This window comes from Garra rufa, chromosome 24 (genome assembly GCF_049309525.1).
Source record: "Garra rufa chromosome 24, GarRuf1.0, whole genome shotgun sequence".
Lineage (NCBI taxonomy): Eukaryota > Metazoa > Chordata > Actinopteri > Cypriniformes > Cyprinidae > Garra > Garra rufa.
The window spans coordinates 21417302-21437425 of NC_133384.1; the positions used below are offsets into that span (position 1 = coordinate 21417302).

At 36.0% G+C, this 20124-nt stretch overlaps 1 protein-coding gene across 1 annotated transcript; it reads left to right on the plus strand.

The window, feature by feature from the left end:
* Positions 1-409: 409 nt before the first annotated feature.
* Positions 410-20124, plus strand: LOC141300242 (phospholipid-transporting ATPase IB-like). Its single transcript, XM_073830567.1, has 12 exons — positions 410-418; positions 528-700; positions 6857-7040; positions 7260-7370; positions 10372-10446; positions 13124-13246; positions 13742-13820; positions 13918-13979; positions 17744-17800; positions 19682-19789; positions 19903-20005; positions 20093-20124. Exons 1-12 carry the CDS (start codon positions 410-412, stop codon positions 20122-20124), a joined length of 1116 nt encoding a protein of 371 aa, XP_073686668.1.

The window sequence follows — 20124 nt, forward strand, 5'->3', positions numbered from 1 at the left end:
AATATGGCCATAGTTGTTTTTTATAAAACCCTAACTAGCTAGCATTTGGTTCTTGACAAACATTTGACTCTTTTATTTCCTCCCTTCCTCCTTTATCATATTTCTCTTTCTCTCTTCCCATATAAAGTTCTTGTTGGCCAACAGTTCATGCTTTCGAGTCCTTTAAGGGCTTAGAGTGTCTCGGGTGACAGGATGATGTGTAACAGGTGTGTGTGTGAGAGAGATTGTGCTGCTAACAGCCCCAATGACACCACTTAAAACATCCCCTTCAACTTCCTTTGGCATTACGCTCTCTCTCTGATATGTGTGTGGGTAATCCGGTTTGTGTGCGTAAGAAGTGTACCATTAGGAAAATAAAAAATGTGCTGGCAGGTTTCTCAAGAAAGGATCGAAGTGCTTTTATATAGCAATGGACATGGTATAGAAATTAAACTGTAAAACTGACAAATCTGAATGTGTTGTTAGATATGTATTTATGGATTTTTAGGATGTGTGGTCATAAATTTTCTCCCTTTCTTGCCCCCCAGGCAACCAGGGCTACACTAACAGCTCATTGCTCCTCGCTGGGTGACAGTCTGAGAAAGGAAAATGAGTTAGCGCTCATCATCGATGGACAGACGCTCAAATACGCACTCTCTTTTGAAGTGCGTCAGGCTTTCCTTGACCTCGCCCTGTCCTGCAAGGCCGTCATCTGCTGCAGGTACTGTATATAGACACAAACACACAAAAACATCCTCTCAAATGTATCAACATCACTGCTTTTATAAACACACTAATGATAAATCCAGAGGATAATGTCATTTATGTCAGTTCAGTTAGAGTCAAATGTTTACACGCACCTTGCAGAATCTGCAAAATGTGAAATAAAATAAAATAAAAGGGATCATACAAAATGCATGTTATTTTTTATTTAGTACTGACCTGAATAAGATATTTCACATAAAAGATGCTTACATATAGTCCACGAGAAAGTAATAGTTGAATTTATAAAAATGACCCTGTGCAAAAGTTTACATACACTTGATTCTTAATACTGTGTTGTTACCTTGTTTCTCCTAAACAGTTAACCTGCCTGCTGTTTTTCAGAAAAATCCTTCAGGTCCCACAAATTCTTTGGTTTTTCAGCATTTTTGTGTATTTGAACCCTTTTCAACAATGACTGTATGATTTTGAGTTCCATCTTTTCACACTGGGGACAATTGAGGGACTATTACATTGAGGGATATGCAACTACTCAAAAACTTCCCTGGGGGTGAAAACTTTTAGAATTTGAAGATCAGGGTGATTTTAACTTATTTTGTCTTCTGGGAAAAATGTAAGTATCTTCTGTAGCTTCTGAAGGGCAGTAATTCATAAAAAAATTAATATTTAGGCAAATTAAGAAAAATATGCACATCGTCATTCTGTTCAAAAGTTTTCACCCCCCGGCTCTTAATGCATTATGTTCCCTTCTGGAGCATCAGTGAACGTTTGAACCTTCTGTAATAGTTGCATATGAGTCCCTCAGTTGTCCTCAGTGTGAAAAGATGGATCTCAAAGTCATACAGTCACTGGTGGAAAGGGTTCAAATACACAAAAATGCTGAAAAAACAAAGAATGTGTGGATTTATCTGAAGAACAGCAGGCAGTTTAACTGTTGAGGACTAAAAAAAACCCACAGCTGTGGATCATTCAGGTAACAACACAGTATTAAGAATCAAGTGTATGTAAACTTTTGAACTATTATTTTCTCTTGGACTATGTGGAAACGTCTTTCATGTGAAATATCTCATTCAGGTCAGTTTTAAATAAAAAATAGCATGCATTTTGTATGATCCCTCTTTTTTTGGTAAAATAATTAACATTTTGCAGATTCTGCAAGGTGTATATAAACTTTTGACCTCAACTTTATGTATATATAGAGATCTTTGGGGGTTTTATTTATTTTGGGTATTAATTCAGGCATTAGCACTGAACAGCTGTGTGTGTGTGTGTGTGTGTGTGTGTGTGTGTGTGTGTGTGTGTGTGTGTGTGTGTGTGTGTGTGTGTGTGTGTGTGTGTGTGTGTGTGAACCAAAAAAAACCTACCTTTATTTCTCAAAATGTGAGATTTTACTGTGTGTGGATGTGCATGTGTGTGCATCTTTAAGAAAGGTTGTGTCTTGCCCTGGGTGACTAAATAACTGGTGAAAATAAGCGCTTGGCTCCCAGAACAGAGAGGCTGTGCAGAGGTAATGTAATATACTGAGCTCTGTGCAAATGTCAAACTAATGACTCACTTACTGTCATTATACACTCACACAGGTAGACAATGCAGTCTTTCACATCACATTGTTGAGTGCTGTAAATGTTTATCTGAACATAATCTGAATATAAATAAGCGTGCTGTAAGCTTCAGACAGTTCTGATTCGATAATAAAGTGCGTTTCCATCTGTGAGAGGGAGTAATTGACTTGCTGTTGCATGAAGCCCATATCCGGACTGTGGTCTCCAAGGCCCCCTACAAACTGACTGAACCAACCCTTCCAGCACCCCCCACACTGTCCTGAACTGCACAAATTCACAGACAACCAGCAGAGAGGAGTACAAATGCATCTGTGTGTGTGGAAGAGAAAGTTTGCATCTGTGTGTGTGTGTGTGTGTGTGTGTGTGTGCTTCATGCATGGTTTCCTGAGTTCACACTCTGTTTGTTTAAAGAGCTGCTTTAACCTTCTTATTTTCTGCTCAATTCCACCATGAAGAACATTAGCCAAGCTTTCATCTGCCTACTGCCTCAGATCTCCCCCCGGGCTCACCGTGATTGTGTGAGGTATAGAGTTATAGTGGAAAAAGGGTGGAATCGATCAACAAAATGACAAGAGAAAAAAGCTTTGGGGGGAGGATTTGTCTTTTCGAATTTCGATTTTTATGAGTATACCATGCCCACGCTATTAGGGAGATCATACGTCTCTACTAGCTTGCACTTTTCCGGCCAATTTTGAAACCTTGCATTTTCAGCACTTCTAATGTTACGGTATCCTTTTGGATATGTATTCATTAGGGATGCAACAATGCAGTTAGCTTACGGTTCAATACATACCTCGTTTTTTAAAACGGTTTTCGGTTCGGTTCGGTTCGGTTCTGATGGCTTGGCGCATACGTTTTTTTTTTTTGTTGTTATTCTATGCTTAGGCAATAGGAACAGTAAGAGGTTAAGGAGAAAAAAATAAAAACGATTTATTGCAATACTCCTTTATTTTACTTAAATACCAAGAAAAGTACACTAGTTCCTAGTGTATTGTATAATTAAAAAAATGAACACTGAAATCTCACAGCTGCTGGTAGCCCATGTACAAACTGGGGAACACACAAATTCCTACATTTTGAAAATAAACACGCATGTGAAGTTAATAAACATAAATTGACCATTTCAAATAAACATATTTGTACTTCAGTAAACATAAATAAACCATCTTAATTAAACTTAACAGTACTCCAGTACAGTATCCATCATTCAGAATGTAAAGTGCAATTTCACTTAGGTCAGCTATCTATTCCTGTATTTTGAGGTTCTTCTGTAAAAAGATCAAGCCTGTCAGCATTCTCTGTAGCAAGGCGAGAGCGTTTTGCACTTACAATGTCCCCAGCAGTGTAGAAAATGCCGCAGATCTGCAGTCATGTTGGAAGTGTTTCCGTTTGAGTAGGCCATACGTGTAAAATAATGCTTGCACACAGTCATTTTTTTGTTCACCGTTTTTTCTTCCTCGGCATTATACTCAACGGCAAAACCGAAATGTCCCCACACCGCCGATTTAAAAGACACCGGCGCTTCCTTGTACTGTTGCCTCACTTCACCGCCGCTCGCCATGTTTGGAATGATGGTTAAGCGCCCCCTAACTTTAGAGCATAGTGATTGAATATTTACTCGCGGGGAGGAGTTTCCTCATCTCAGCTCGTAAAGTCGTGGCCAAAAGTTTTGAGAATTACATAAATATTGGAAATTGGAAAAGTTGCTGCTTAAGTTTTTACAATAGCAATTTGCATATACTCCAGAATGTTATAAAGAGTGATCAGATGAATTGCATAGTCCTTCTTTGCCATGAAAATTAACTTAATCCCGAAAAAAACTTTCCACTGCATTTCATTGCTGTCATTAAAGGACCTGCTGAGATCATTTCAGTAATCGTCTTGTTAACTCAGGTGAGAATGTTGACGAGCACAAGGCTGGAGATCATTATGTCAGGTATACTGGGTTAGAATGGCAGACTTGACATGTTAAAAGGACGGTGATGCTTGAAATCATTGTTCTTCCATTGTTAACCATGGTGACATGCAAAGAAACGCGTGCAGCCATCATTGCGTTGCATAAAAATGGCTTCACAGGCAAGGATATTGTGGCTACTAAGATTGCACCTAAATCAACAATTTATAGGATCATCAAGAACTTCAAGGAAAGAGGTTCAATTCTTGTTAAGAAGGCTTCAGGGCGTCCAAGAAAGTCCAGCAAGCGCCAGGATCGTCTCCTAAAGAGGATTCAGCTGCGGGATCGGAGTGCCACCAGTGCAGAGCTTGCTCAGGAATGGCAGCAGGCAGGTGTGAGCGCATCTGCACACACAGTGAGGCCAAGACTTTTGGAAGATGGCCTGGTGTCAAGAAGGGCAGCAAAGAAGCCACTTCTCTCCAAAAAAACATCAGGGACAGATTGTTCTTCTGCAAAAAGTATGGCGAATGGACTGCTGAGGACTGGGGCAAAGTCATATTCTCCGATGAAGCCTCTTTCCGATTGTTTGGGGCATCTGGAAAACGGCTTGTCCGGAGAAGAAAAGGTGAGCGCTACCATCAGTCCTGTGTCATGCCAACAGTAAAGCATCCTGAGACCATTCATGTGTGGAGTAGCTTCTCATCCAAGGGAGTGGGCTCACTCACAATTTTGCCCAAAAACACAGCCATGAATAAAGAATGGTACCAAAACACCCTCCAACAGCAACTTCTTCCAACAATCCAACAACAGTTTGGTGAAGAACAATACATTTTCCAGCACGATGGAGCACCGTGTCATAAGGCAAAAGTGATAACTAAGTGGCTCGGGGACCAAAACGTTGACATTTTGGGTCCATGGCCTGGAAACTCCCCAGATCTTAATCCCATTGAGAACTTGTGGACAATCCTCAAGAGGCAGGTGGACAAAAAAAACCCCACTAACTCTGACAAACTCCAAGAAGTGATTCTGAAAGAATGGGTTGCTATCAGTCAGGATTTGGCCCAGAAGTTGATTGAGAGCATGCCCAGTCGAATTGCAGAGGTCCTGAAACAGAAGGGCCAACACTGCAAATACTGACTCTTTGCATAAATGTCATGTAATTGTCGATAAAAGCCTTTGAAACGTATGAAGTGCTTGTAATTATATTTCAGTACATCACAGAAACAACTGAAACAAAGATCTAAAAGCAGTTTAGCAGCAAACTTTGTGAAAACTAATATTTGTGTCATTCTTTTCGCCACGACTGTAGACTTACAGGCACACACAAACAGTCACTTTGGAGAGAAATAAAACGCACATAAATTATTTTACCGTAAATTCACAAGCGCGTATTGAACCGTGGATGTCATACCGAACGGTTCAATATTATATTGAGAATCACTCTTTGATGCACATTTACAAGAGTACCATTTTAATGATGTCCTTTCTGGGCCTTGAACGTTTCAGTTGCGTTGCTGTCTATGAAGGGTCAGAAAGCTCTAGGATTTCATCAGAAATATCTTTGTCTTTTGAAAATGAACAAAGGTTTTAGGGGTTTGAAAGGACATTAGGGTGAGTAATAAATTACAGATCTTTCATTTTTGGGTGAACTAGCTCTTTATACTGGTATTCGTGACCAAATTTAGGGGAATAGTTCCTTTGTAGGATTTCTAACCTTAGAAATCACTTTATGGACCAAATTGGTTATGATACTAAACCTTTTGGTTATTTTACACTTGTCTGTTGCTGTCTGATGATATTGTCGCTATAATGCACATATTCCGACATTATTGACACATTACGAAGCATATTTGTGGAGTTGTACAGTTGAGGTCAAAAGTTTACACCCTCCTTTCAGAATCTGCAAAATGTTAATTATTTAACCAAAATAAGAGGGATCATACAAAATGCATGTTATTGTTTCTTTAGTACTGACCTGAATAAGATATTTCACATAAAATATGTTTACATATAGTCCACAAGAGAAAATAATAGTTACATTTATAAAAATGACCCTGTTCAAAAGTTTACATAAACTTGATTCTTAATATTTGTATTTGAACCCTTTCCAACAATGACTGTATGATTTTGAGGTCCATCTTTTTACACTGAGGACAACTGAGGGACTCATATGCAACTATTACAGAAGGTTCAAACGCTCGCTGATGCGTCAGAAGGAAACACAAAGCATTAAGAGCCAGGGGGTGAAAACTTTTGGAATTTAAAGATCAGGGTAAATTTAACACATTTTGTCTTCTGGGAAACATGTAAGTATCTTCTGTAGCCTCTGAAGGGCAGTACCAAATGAAAAAAATATATATTTAGGCAAAATAATAAAAATGTACACATCTCCATTATGTTCAAAAAGTTTTCACCCCTGCCTCTTAATGCATCGTGTTTCCTTTCGGAGCATCAGTGAGCTTTTAAACCTTCTGTAATAGTAACAAATGAGTTCTTCAGTTGTCCTCAGTGTGAAAAGATGGATCTCAAAATCATACAGTCACTGTTGGAAAAGGGTTCAAATACACAAAAATTTGTGGGACCTGAATGATTTTTTTTAACTGTTCAGGACAAACATGGGACTCATGAACTATCACTAAACAAAAAAACAGCTGTGGATCATCCTGAGAAGTAACTTTTGTCATATTTTTTTTTTCAGGGTGTCTCCGCTGCAGAAGTCAGAGATTGTGGATATGGTGAAGAAGCATGTGAAGGCCATCACTCTGGCTATCGGAGATGGAGCCAACGATGTGGGAATGATACAGACAGCACACGTAGGAGTTGGCATCAGCGGGAACGAGGGCATGCAAGCCACCAACTCATCTGACTACTCTATAGCTCAGGTCTGACACACAAGCACACTCATGTAATTCATTGTTCTGTGGTTCGGTTACGCACACACATCTCATCTTTAAAAACGTAATTACACTACCACAACACAAAACACACAGCAGTGTTCTGCCCACAGCGCTGTTGTATCCGGGTAGCTGCTCCTGCAGTAATGGTTCACATGTGTTCCTGCGGGCGAACTAATTCTTCTCTTAACCTCTCTTTCTTTTTAGTTCTCATACCTGGAGAAGCTGTTATTGGTTCACGGGGCTTGGAGTTACAACCGGGTCACCAAATGTATCCTGTACTGCTTCTACAAGAATGTGGTTCTGTACATCATAGAGGTGTGTACATTAATCGCAATCAAGTGTGTGGAAGAGTTTTAAAGGGGTAGATCACTTAAAAATGACTATTCTGTCATCATCTGTCTTCATGTTCCCAACCTGTATGTTTTTCTTTCGTTTTTTTAAACACAAAAGGAGATGTTAGACAGAACGTTCAAGCTTTCCTTTGCATACAGTGGGTTTCATGCTTTGTTTGAATAGCAGAACAAACTGATTAAATAGTGCCAAGTCTGACATTAATGATTCAGAAATCCCCTGGTATGTGTTTTGTTGGGAGATTTGATAGCAATGGTGGATGGCAGTGTTTTTAGAAAATGTACATTTCTCACACAGAGCTATAAAATGACTCCAGAGGTATTCTATATGAAAGTATTTTTATATAAAAAAAATATTTTATATACATATATTTAAAATTAATATGTATAAATTATATTGTAATTAAATTTTATGTATATTAAAAACAAAAAATAATCAACATTAATGTTACAAATGTTAAATGTTTTAAATTATATATATATATATATATATATATATATATATATATATATATATATATATATGTATATATATGTGTGTGTGTGTGTGTGTGTGTGTGTGTGTGTGTATGTGTGTGTATTTTTATTATATTTCATGTCATCTTCATCAATCTTTATAACATTTAATTATTACATATTACTTTTTACAAATTATATGTATGTATGTATATATGTGTATATATATATGTATGTATATATATGTATGTATGTGTATATATATATATATATATATATATAATAATTTATTTATAATTATATAATTAATTATTTTTTAAATATCTAAAATATATTTGAAACTAAATATTGGTAAAATACATTAATAATATTTTAAAGTATTTATATAATATAAAATATTCTTTGTTGGAATATATTTCATGTATTGAATATTGAATAAAATTATCTATATTAATTTGATACATTTTACATTAATTTGTATAAATTACATTGTTCAGTATTCTTCAGTACATGAAATATAATTACAAAAAACTTAATCTGTATTAATTTTACAAATGTTAAATTATATTTATATATCCCCCCCCCCCCCCCAAATATTAAGAAATATTGAACAAAATTGTAATATATATTAATTGTACGAATTATATTTTAAGTTTATTTTATGTATTAATAAATATTGAGTGAAATGTTAATCTATATTAATTTTATAAAGGTTATAAAGATTATATATATTTTTCCATGCATTAATGAATATTGAACAAAATTGTAATCTATATTAATTTTATAAATTGTTTTAAATATATTTTATGCATTAATTAATATTTATTGAAATGTTTTTAATTTTATATTAATTTTATAAAGGTTATTATTATTATTATTATTATTATTATGTAAAATAATATTTTTTTTTTGTTTAATGTATTTTACCAAAATGTATTTTTAAATATATGTTAGACATGTAATTATGTAATTAAATTAAAATTATATTTCTAAAATTATAAATAATTTTAAAAATATTTTGTGTTTTAAATTCATAAATATTTTGTGTGTCTAAAATATATTGTGAATATCATATTTTTTTTATATAGAATACAAAGTTATACCTACACAATGTTATAAATACACACAAAGCATTTCAAGAAAGTCATATGTGTTTGGGATGCCACAAGGGCAAGTACATTTTTCATTTATTTTTGGCAAACTTTTTCTTTAAACAACACAGTTTTGCTTTTGGAATGCGTTGTACTTGCATGCTATGACTTCAGATCACTTTTTAAAGAGAGTCATCAAATTAGCCCTGATCCACACACACACAAACATACTTACACTGTTGTTTTTTCTCTCCTTTTGTTTGCCTTTTTTCACACAGACACCCTTGCGTACATTAACTAGACTGCTTGCAGCTGTTTATGGAAGTGTTTGACAGTGATAAATGAGATGCCCCCTCTAGTCTCTGCTTTCCATCACACACACACACACACACACACACTCTCTCTCTCACATGCACAGACAAAGAGCCGCTGACCCCTATCTATACTGGCTGGGTCCTTCCAGTTCAAAACTGCATACCAGATACACTGTCATCCGAGAGCTGTAGAAGTGTGAGTGTGTGCGCTAGGAAGAGTGTGAGCTTTACTGACAGGGTCACAGTTCTCTCCGCTGGAGCATTTGTCAGCTGTGCCACCCCTTAAAATGGCAGCAGGTGCAGAAACATGCCCCCCTCTTCCGCCCGAGGACTGCCTATGTGTGTTGGAGTGTGTGCCGACGTGTGTGTGTGTGTGTGTGTGTGTGTGTGTGTGTGTGTGTGTGTTACGGGAAGAGCTGGGTAAAGGTTAAATGTTTAGATGTCTCTATATTTGTGGAATGCGATTGTCCATGCACATCTGTCCGTGTTTGGGGGAGAGGGGCGTTTTGGGGGTCTTACCGGGGATTAGCTTCCAGCAAAGAGGAGCTTTAAAGGTTAAAGTTCACAGACTGTCTTTGTCTTCATAGCAGAGACATCATGGGGGATGGACAGCAAGTGTACATGTGTATGAGAGAGAGTGTGTGTGTGTGTGTGTGTGTGTGTGTGTGTACCTGGTATTCATCACGTTGTGGGGACCAAATGTCCCCACAAGGATAGGAATACCAGTAGATTTTGACCCTGTGGGGACATTTCTCAGGTCCCCATGAGGAAACAGGCTTATAAATCATGCACAATGAATTTTTTTGAGGAAGTAAAAGTGTGCATAATCTCCTGTGAGGGCTAGGTTTAGGTGTAGGGTAGGTGTAGGGCGATAGAAAGTACGGTTTGTACAGTATAAAAACCATTACGCCTATGGAATGTCCTCATAAAACATGTAAACCCAACGTGTGTGTGTGTGTGTGTGTGTAAGCTTTTGTTTGTATGAATTGACCTCTGCCTTGAGTTTGATGTTGTCCGAAGGTATTTTGCTAGAGGGTTTCCATGTTACTCATCTTTTTGTGTCCTCTCTGTATTTTTAACACACTTCCATTTCTTTTTTCCTCAGCTTTGGTTTGCGTTTGTAAATGGCTTCTCTGGGCAGATCCTGTTTGAACGGTGGTGCATTGGACTGTACAATGTGGTACGTATGTGTGTCTGTCTCCTTCCCTTTATCCACCTTATTTTTTTTACACCGCAAGAGCGTTTGTAAATTTGATGGGTGTGGCTTCCAGTCTCATCCACGTCCAGCTATTTTTAGCTTTGCAAAACAGCTGGTTTTGCTGCTTGATATTGCCAATTGGTGTGTCTTACCGTAATATTTTAATGTATTATCTTAATTATGAACGCACTGGTTTGTAATGCAAACAGTTTTACCATTTATTGCACGTTGTTATTCTTCTCCTCGTTATTTCCCTAATGAACCATAGGCTTACTTCCACGTTGGAGAATAATGTGGATCAGTCATTAATAAAGAAGACAATCCCAGAATGCAATGTGACAAATTCTGATGTTAGAAAATTGTCAATTACAGTGATAGACCAGTATATCAGCTGGTCTTTGCCCTTTTTAGATTTATCAGAAGATAAAAGTGGCCACTTGGCAATTTTTGTTTTCTATTTTTTATAAATTACTAGTTGATTAATTCATTTAATTCATCAAGTTTTTTTTTTCTTCAAATATTATGTGTAAGTAGTTAATTTAATTAAAAACACTACTATTCAAAAGTTGGGGTTTAGTAAGATTTTTAAATATTTTTTTTTGCTCAGCAGGGCTGCATTTACTTGATTAAAAATACCGTAAATGCAGTTATACTGGGAAATAATATTACAGCTTAAAATAACTGTTCTCTATTTTAATCTAAAAATCTAATTTATTCCTGTGATTCTTCGGAAATCATTCTAATATGATGATTTATTATTAGAATTATCAATGTTGTAAACAGTTGTGCTGCCAAATATTTTTTTTGGAACCTGTGATATATATATATTTTTTCAGGATTCTTTGATGAATAACAACTTAAAAAGAACAGCATGTATTGAAAATATAAATCTTTTATAATAATATAAATATATGTTATCATGTTTTATTAATTTAACACATTCTTGGTGAATGAAAGTATTAATTTCTTTCAGAAAAAAAAAGAAAGAATAAAAATTTGCTGACCCCAAACTATCTAATTTTTTAGAAAACCTTTCTATTTTAAATAAATGCTGTCCTTTTTAACCTTTTATCGATCAAAGAACACAACTGTTTTCAACATTGATAATAAATCAGCATATTAGAATGATTTCTGAAGGATCATGTGACACTGAAGACTGGAGGAATGATGCTGAAAATGTAGCTTTGTATCACAGGAATAAATTATATTTTTAAAAATATATTCACATAGAAAACAGTTATTTTAAATTGAAATAATATTTCACAATATTACATTTTTTCTGTCTTTTTGATCAAATAAATGAAGCCTTGATGAGCATAAGAAACATCTTTAAAAACCATTATAAATCTTACTGATCTCAAACTTTCGAGCAGCAGTGTGTGTGTGTGTGTGTGTGTGTGTGTGTGTGTGTGTGTATATATATATATATATATATATATATATATATATATATTAGGGCTGGGCGATTTGGCCTAAAATCAAAATCTCGATTAATTGAACATTTTAACCCGATTACGATTAATGAACGATTATTTTATTCATTAATAAAATTATATTTAATTATATTTAAATAATATTTATTTTTTTGCCCTCATAGTTCAAGTTTTGTACAGTAAATATGCTCACATATTACAAGTGAGAGATTTTTGAATGAAGGGTGCACACACTATCTACTATCTATGATTATTTATTGAACATCAGTGTTGAACAACTGAAATTAAAGCACACATTGCTTAAAACGAAAAGTCACATTTTTCTTAAATTAGTGAAAATAAATAACTTGCACTTTTGGAAACAAAATAAATTATGTATAAAACAATAATAAATATTAAAAGTAGAAAATAAGCAGTATCTCTTCTAAATAAAATTACTCTTGTATATCCTGTAAATACTTCTTACTGTATAAATACTGCTTAAGCTCTCCATCGACATGTCGGAGGAATAACGTAACGGAGCGGGGTCACCTGACTGAAAAATTTTGATCGATTATAGGTTCTGAATGTCGATTTCGATTACTTTTCGATTAATCGCCCAGCCCTAATATATATATATATATATATATATATATATATATATATATATATATATTGCTTAATAAAAAAGTTTTTTTTTACACAATTTTTTGTTTGCTGTGTATTTTTATCCTTAAATGGATAGTTTAAGGATACTCAAAAATGAAAATTCTGTCATTAATTACTCTCCTCATGTCGTTCCAAACCCATATGACCTTTGTTTATTTTCAGAACACAAATTACGATACTTTTGATGAAATCCAAGAGCATTCTGACCCTCCATAGATCAAGGCCTAGAAAGGTAGTAAGGACATCATTAAAATAGTAAAGCAACACACGTCAAAAACTGACACAGAATAGAGTACTTTAGGTCACGAGAGTACTTTCGTGAACTATTTTAACAATGTCCTTACTACCTTTTTGGGCCTTGAACGTGGTAGTTGCGTCACTGTCTATGCAGGGTCAGAAAGCTCTCAGATTTTATCGAATTATCACTAACAGAGTACGGCATAGTTAACTTGGCAACATGCTAATGGAATCCATTGCAGTCAGAGCATTCCAAATCATCCATATTAGTTGTGCTTCGGTTTAGATACATACTGTATATATAACATACTGCAACACGTGAATGTTCATCTGTTTTTCAGATCTTTACTGCTCTTCCTCCTTTCACACTGGGGATAGTTGACCGGCCGTGCAGTCAGCAGAACATGCTACGCTTCCCTCAGCTGTACCGCATCACACAGAACGCCGAAGGTTTTAACACTAAGGTACCACGATTTCAGTAGTCGCCATTTCAATCACAAATTACTCATACTGACACAGCAAATACCTTGAGACTTATAAATCTGTCTGCAGTGAGTGTCAGACTGTTATTACGATCATCACGCTAGTCCACATCCTGTGTTATAATTGATTATCACAGTCTGATGTGGTTAGCAACATCAGCGTATTGTTTGACTTGTGACTTCACCATGGATAAACAGGAGTGCAAGAACCGGCTCTGCTTCCATCCAGATAATAATGAGATTCATGAAGCTGAAATAAGACAGTCATTCATTTACAGCCGAGGATCAGTGTTTGTGTGTGTGTTTGGGGTGATCTGGGGGACATTGCGCTAGCTGTGCAATTGCAGAGAAACTGTTTGTGTGGGCTGCTGTGTGTATCTTGGCATTAGTTTGTCTTGACTGACTCTCCCCTTCTCCCGTTCCTGCTTTCTGTCCCTCCCTTCCTCTCTCTTTCATTGCCTCTTTCTCTTTTTCCAGGTCTTTTGGGGTCACTGTATAAATGCACTCATTCACTCCATTATTCTCTTCTGGTTCCCACTCAAAGTTCTGGAGCACGGTAACTATCGCAAGCACTCACACGCACACATGTAGACCACTCCAGCTTGAGTGTGTAAACCGTTGAGTGTCTTTCATCGCTCGTTTTCTTTCTTCAGACACTCCCTTCGACAACGGCAACAGTGTCGATTACCTGTTTGTGGGGAACATCGTCTACACGGTGAGTTGTCAGCGTGGCATTTACTGCGCCGCAGCTCCCTGCCAGTGAGAGGTCACACATCATTTCCTTGCTAGTGCTGTTATTCCGTTTGCTGGTCGCCAGTGTTTACACTGTAAACTTGTTAATGTCTCTTTCGCTGGCTATTCTTGAAAAAAGTTCTTGTGGAATGATCCCACAACTCAGAGCAGAAACGACAGGAACTCTGTGAGGAAACTGATCGGAACTGACAAGACCGCTCAGCATTGGCTTTTGTGGCCAGTTTATGACTGAAATTCTGTATTTCAAGTCTACCATTTACGGTTCTAACAGTCGTTTAACTTATTTATTGCTTTAAATGCTTGGAATGGTTCATTTAGATTTTTTTTTTTTTGCCTTTTAAATGTTCATATGTGACCCTGGACCACAAAACCAGTCTTAAATAGCACGGGTATATTTGTAGCAATAGCCAAAAATACATTGTATGGGTCAAAATTATCCATTTTTCTTTTATCATTAGGATATTAAGTAAAGATCATGTTCCGGGAAGATATTTTGTAAATTTCCTACTGTAAATATATCAAAACTTAAATTTTGATTAGTAATATGCATTGCTAAGAACTTCATTTGGACGACTTTAAAGGCGATTTTTGCATCCTCAGATTCCTGATTTTCAAATAGTTGTATCTCGGCCAAAAAACATTGTCCTATCTTAACAAACCATGCATTAATAGAAAGCTTATTTATTCAGCTTTCAGATTATATATCATACACTTATGACTGGTTCTGTGGTCCAGCGTCACATATTCTATATGAGTGAACTATATACTAAAAAAAAAAACCAATTATTATTGACTTAAAATAGACTTGTAGGGATGTTAAAAAAAAAAAAAAAGTTTAAACTTTTCAAACTTTCTGGTCCGGCTTTCTCAAGCCAACTTAAAGTTTGTCTTGACGAACTTTTTTTATCTAGTTATAAACTAAAATTTGACATGTAGGGATGTTAAAAAAAAAAAAGTCAATTTTAAAAAAAGTCAAATTCAAGTACTTGGGAATTTTAGGCCTGAAAAACCTTTGAAAATAGCAATAATCCTGTAGAGGTACTTGAAAAATTCTTGAATTATTCAAAGACAATGTATCTATGAAATAAGTGTTTAATTTTTTAAATAAGTGCATATCTTCTCACGCAAAATTCACGCAATTAAAAAACACCATACTTTTTTGCCTATTTCAGTTAATGTCATAAAGCTATCGAGCTAAGGCAGTAGTAGTGCTGACCGTGTCGTGTAAACATGGCTGAAGCCGTAAAAAGAGGAACAGATAAACCAAATCAATCGAGTGAGTCATTTACACTGGAACCACTCCGATTGATTCAAACTTGTGACTTCGATCATTCATTTCAAGCAATTCACTAGCAAAAGCCAGATCAAATTAAAAGAGCCATTCATTTTCTAATGGTGTTGGGTAAAACTGAGCTTTTTGAAACTCTGAATCAGTAACCCTTGCACCGCAAAATGATTCACTGTTTCGAATCGCTCCAATCGGATTGCATATCGCGAATCATTTGATCCAGATCAGGACTTCAAATCAAAAATCATTTGATTTAGATCGGGACTTCGCAAAGGGTTCATGAATTATTCCATTTCCAATCGGGACTTGCATATTGCGAATCATTTGGTTTAGATCGGAACTTTCCGAGTCGTGAATCATTTAATTCAGATTAAGACTTTGCGCATTATGAATTATTCCATGAATTTAATGATTTGCGAACAGGACTTGTAATCGTGAATCGTTTGATTTAGATCAAGACTTCGGAAAGGGTTCGCGAATCATTTGATTTAGATCGGGACTAAAGTTGCGTATTGCGAATCATTTGATTTAGATCGGAACTTTGCGTATCGCAAATTATTTGATTCAGATAGAGACTTTGTGTATCGCAAATAATTCTGTGAATGTGATGATTTGTGATCCGTGCTGTGAGTCCTGATCTGAAATGATGGTTCACAAGTCGCTATTAAGATCGGGAATTTGGTGCGTGTTTGTGAATCATTTGATTAAAGTTCAAGACTTCAGAGCACGTGTGACGAATCATTTGTTTCAGATCAGGATTTTTGGAGTGGTTTCGTTAATTTTCTGATAGAAATTTTACCTAGAAAGATGCGTATTTTTATAATTGACTGGTTGGAAGGTTGTCCTAATTAGGTTTTAAAACCTAAGGGGGTTTGTGAGTTGATGAAAATATGAAATCTGAAAAGGTATGTTTGTTTAATTAAAACAATTCAGGTAAAACACCTGCTATAAAAAGATTTGTTTACCCACATCTGTCATTTGACCATTACCAACACCACAGAACTGTGAACATGCAAATGTGTTGTTAAATTATCGAAATATTAACTTTAAAGGGATAATTCCCCCAAAACAAAAATTCTATCATTTATTACTCACCCTCATGTCATTCCAAATCCGTAAGACCTTCGTTCTTCTTCGTGAACACAAATTAAGATTGAAGATGAACGTTTGGGAATTCCTGAGTCTTAAGAAAGCCTTGTATAGTAGGACTGGTTTATAAAGCAAGACCACACCAATCACATAGTGTTTTTATGGGTTGTTCACACTGCCCTGTTCTTGTGGTTAAAACCTGGACGGAATGCAACGGAATAGAACAGTACGCAGGGGTCTTGAGACACATTTTTGACACCCTGCCTTAAAAGCACAATTCTCATTGCACAAAAGCCTTTAGATATTTCACAAAAAGCAAAGCAGCTGCCAAAGATATCTGTCTGCATATGTATATAAAACCAGCATTTTAAAAATAGCTTTTATTGCACAAAAATCTCATAATCCTCACATTCATCGTACCAGGCAATTTGAAGTCCAAAAATTGCCTGAAAGTCAATGGTTTTGTTACACAAGCTGTGTTTTAAAGATATAGCTGGGCAAGAAATGCTGGCTCATTATGCTAAAACTGTATTTGAAAAGTTGCATCTCTTAATTCATTCTTTTTAAAGTCACAGTGAGATGGAAGTGAAAGATCTTGAGTGGTTTAAATAAATTGCATTTAGTTCATCGAAGAACCAAGTCTTCGTTAATTTCATAAATCAGACTACTCTGATTGGGCCATGTGTTTGAATTGCATTCAGCCTGCAAAGAAAATCTCATGATTATCTCATTATTTTACTGTATTTTTTTCTAATCACGTTCAATACAGTCTGCAACCTTCAAAAGACATATTTTTATCCACTTTTCAGCCTCTAAATCACAACTGTTCCCTCCCCTTCACTAGCCAGTGAACTGTATTTCACATATAGCTCTCAGCGTCGTCGTGTTGTGTTTTTGCCCATCCATTATAAAAATGAGGCTTTGTGTATGTATGTGCGCAACCCAGACTATTAAATACAGTACGTTGGGGTTTTTGGAGGCGATACTAGACTCTATCCATTAAAACAGTAATGAATGAGTCCCATGGGGAGCAAAGTCTTTGTGTGCTGGTATTTCTTTTCTGTTCCTCGCAGGCTTCTGTCTGCGTGTGTGCGCGTACGAGCGATTACATTAAGGGCTAAATGTGTACTTGTGTTTTAAAGCAGTGTGCGCCGCTAGAGGCGATAGTAAGTCGATGCCTGTGTGAAAGCTCTCATCAGTTTTTTTATGTTGAAGGTGTACAGAGCGGTTTACCAGGATGATGAGTGCATATTATTACTGTTATTTATGACTGACTCTCTCTCTCTCTCTCTCTCTCTCTCTCTCTCTCTCTCTCTCTCTCTCTCTCTCTTTTTTTTCCCCCGGTGCAGTATGTAGTGGTAACTGTATGTCTGAAAGCCGGTATGGAGACCACAGCATGGACAAGGGTACGTCAGTTCCCATCCTCCAACACAAACACACACATATACACAGACTCCACATCGTCTGCCATCTAAGGCCAAAGCATTGAACGTATATCTGGAATAAAAGGATCTCACAGTATAGAATTATAAAGCAAAATCATATATATATATATATATATATATATATATATATATATATATATGAAACAAGACTTAATATTTTAAGTGATTATATATGTGTGTGTGCACTACCAATCAAAAGTTTTTGAACAGTAAGATTTTTAATGTTTTTTAAAAAGTCTCTTCTGCTCACCAAGCCTGCATTTATTTGATCCAAAAAACAGCCAAAAACACTCAAAAATATGAAATATTTTTACTATTTAAAATAACTGCTTTCTATTTGAATATATTTTAAAATGTTATTTATTCCTGTGATCAAAACTACATTTTCAGCATCATTACTCAAGTCTTTAGTGTCACATGATGCTTCAGAAATCATAGTAATATGCATTCTATTCATCAAAGAAACCTGAAAAAATTTTACTCAGCTGTTTTCAACATAATAATAATAATAATTTTTTTGGAGCAGCAAATCAGAATATTAGAATGATTTCTGAAGGATCATGTGACTGGAGTAATGAGGCTAAAATTCTGATTTGAAATCACAGGAATAAATTACATTTTAAAATATATTCAAATAGAAAACAGTTATTTTAAATAGTAAAAATACTTCAAAATGCAGTTTTTTTTTCTGTACTTCGGACCAAATAAATGCAGGCTTGGTGAGCAGAAGAGACTTCTTTAAAAAACATTAAAAAAATCTTACTGTTCAAAAACTTTTGACTGGTAGTGTGTGTGTTATATATATATATATATATAATCAATTTTAACTCCAAAGATGATTTTCTTTTTTAGTATTTTTGTCTTGTATTCTTTTACAAATAACTAAACCTTCTTAAATAAAGATATTTTTGCTTGAGAAGCAAAATTACTGAAGATATTAAGTCTTGTTTTCTGAAAAATGTATCAAAACTAAGTATTTTTATACTTAAAATGGAAAAAAATAAGAATACAATAGCTTAATTTGTAATATTTTTTGAGAACAAAGGGTTTTTGAAAAGGTATAGTTAACCTAAAAATTAAATTTCTGTCATTATTACTCACTCTTGTGTCCTTCCAAACTCGTCCTTCGTTCATCTTTGGAACACAAATTAAGATATTTTAGATGAAATTCGTTTTCGGCTTTCGGGCCCTGCATAGACAGAAAAGCAAGAAATTGTTGATTAAAGTCATTATTTTTGTTTTCTATGTGCGCAAAAAGTATTCTCGTAGCTTTATAACATTACGGTTGACCCACTAATGTAACATGGACTATTTTAACAATGTCCTTACCACCTTTCTGGGCCTTGAACATGTCAGCTGCGTTGTTGTCTATGCAGGGTCAGAAAACTCTCGGATTTCATCAAAATATCTTAATTTGTGTTCCTTGATGAACGAAGGTCTTACAGGTTTGGAACGACATGAGGGTGAGTAATTAATGACAGAATTTTCATTTTTGTGTGAACTATCCCTTTAAGTCATTTTGCTTTGATTTGAGAATTTCTAAATATTTGTACTGGAAAACTTCTATAGGAAGGTCATATATACCCCTTCACCCCTTCATATATATATATTCTGGGAAGTGCTTTAGATAGATGGGGAACATGCTGCGATGTCAGGACATTTCTCTGTCCCGCTGTCTTGCGTGTTGAGGAGACGTCGACACTCCTCGTCCGTTCAGCTGTCCTCACACCAGATCTTGTGATGAAGTAGAGCGGCCTTGGAATTCACACGGTGTCCATTACACTTGAAGAAGTCTATATTCAGTGTGAAACTGACCATGACCATGTTTCTCTCTTGTTCTAGTTTTCTCATCTGGCTGTATGGGGCAGCATGGTGCTCTGGATGTTGTTTTTTGCTGTATATTCTGCAATCTGGCCAACCATTCCTATCGCACCGGATATGTTGGGCCAGGTGAGTGCAAATACACACACACACCTGCTCATGTTTGTGCTTTCTCACTGTCCTCCTGTATCTGACTGCCGTCCGGCGCCTGAACGACCTGCTTTCTGGGTGTTCTGTGTCAGATTTATGGCCCGCCGTCCCATTTCGCAGTCTCCCTGCACCTGCCGTGCAGTCACCCGAGCCCCAGGCTTTTACGGCCTACCCTGGAAGTGTTGACTCAAGCGGGTGGGCTGGTTTGTGCAATGCTGCAGACATCTGTGTGTGTGTTTGAATGAGGAATACTCCAGAAAGTTTTTTACCCTGTCCCCACAGGGATATATGCACACAGTGGCTCTGTTCCATAA

What these genes read in the sequence shown, in the direction of transcription:
- LOC141300242 (XM_073830567.1), top strand. An exon ending in TGGTTCTGTACATCATAGAG is followed by an intron (nt 7,371 to 10,371) that starts GTGTGTACATTA and finishes TTTTTTCCTCAG; the next exon opens with CTTTGGTTTGCGTTTGTAAA. An exon ending in CCGAAGGTTTTAACACTAAG is followed by an intron (nt 13,247 to 13,741) that starts GTACCACGATTT and finishes CTCTTTTTCCAG; the next exon opens with GTCTTTTGGGGTCACTGTAT.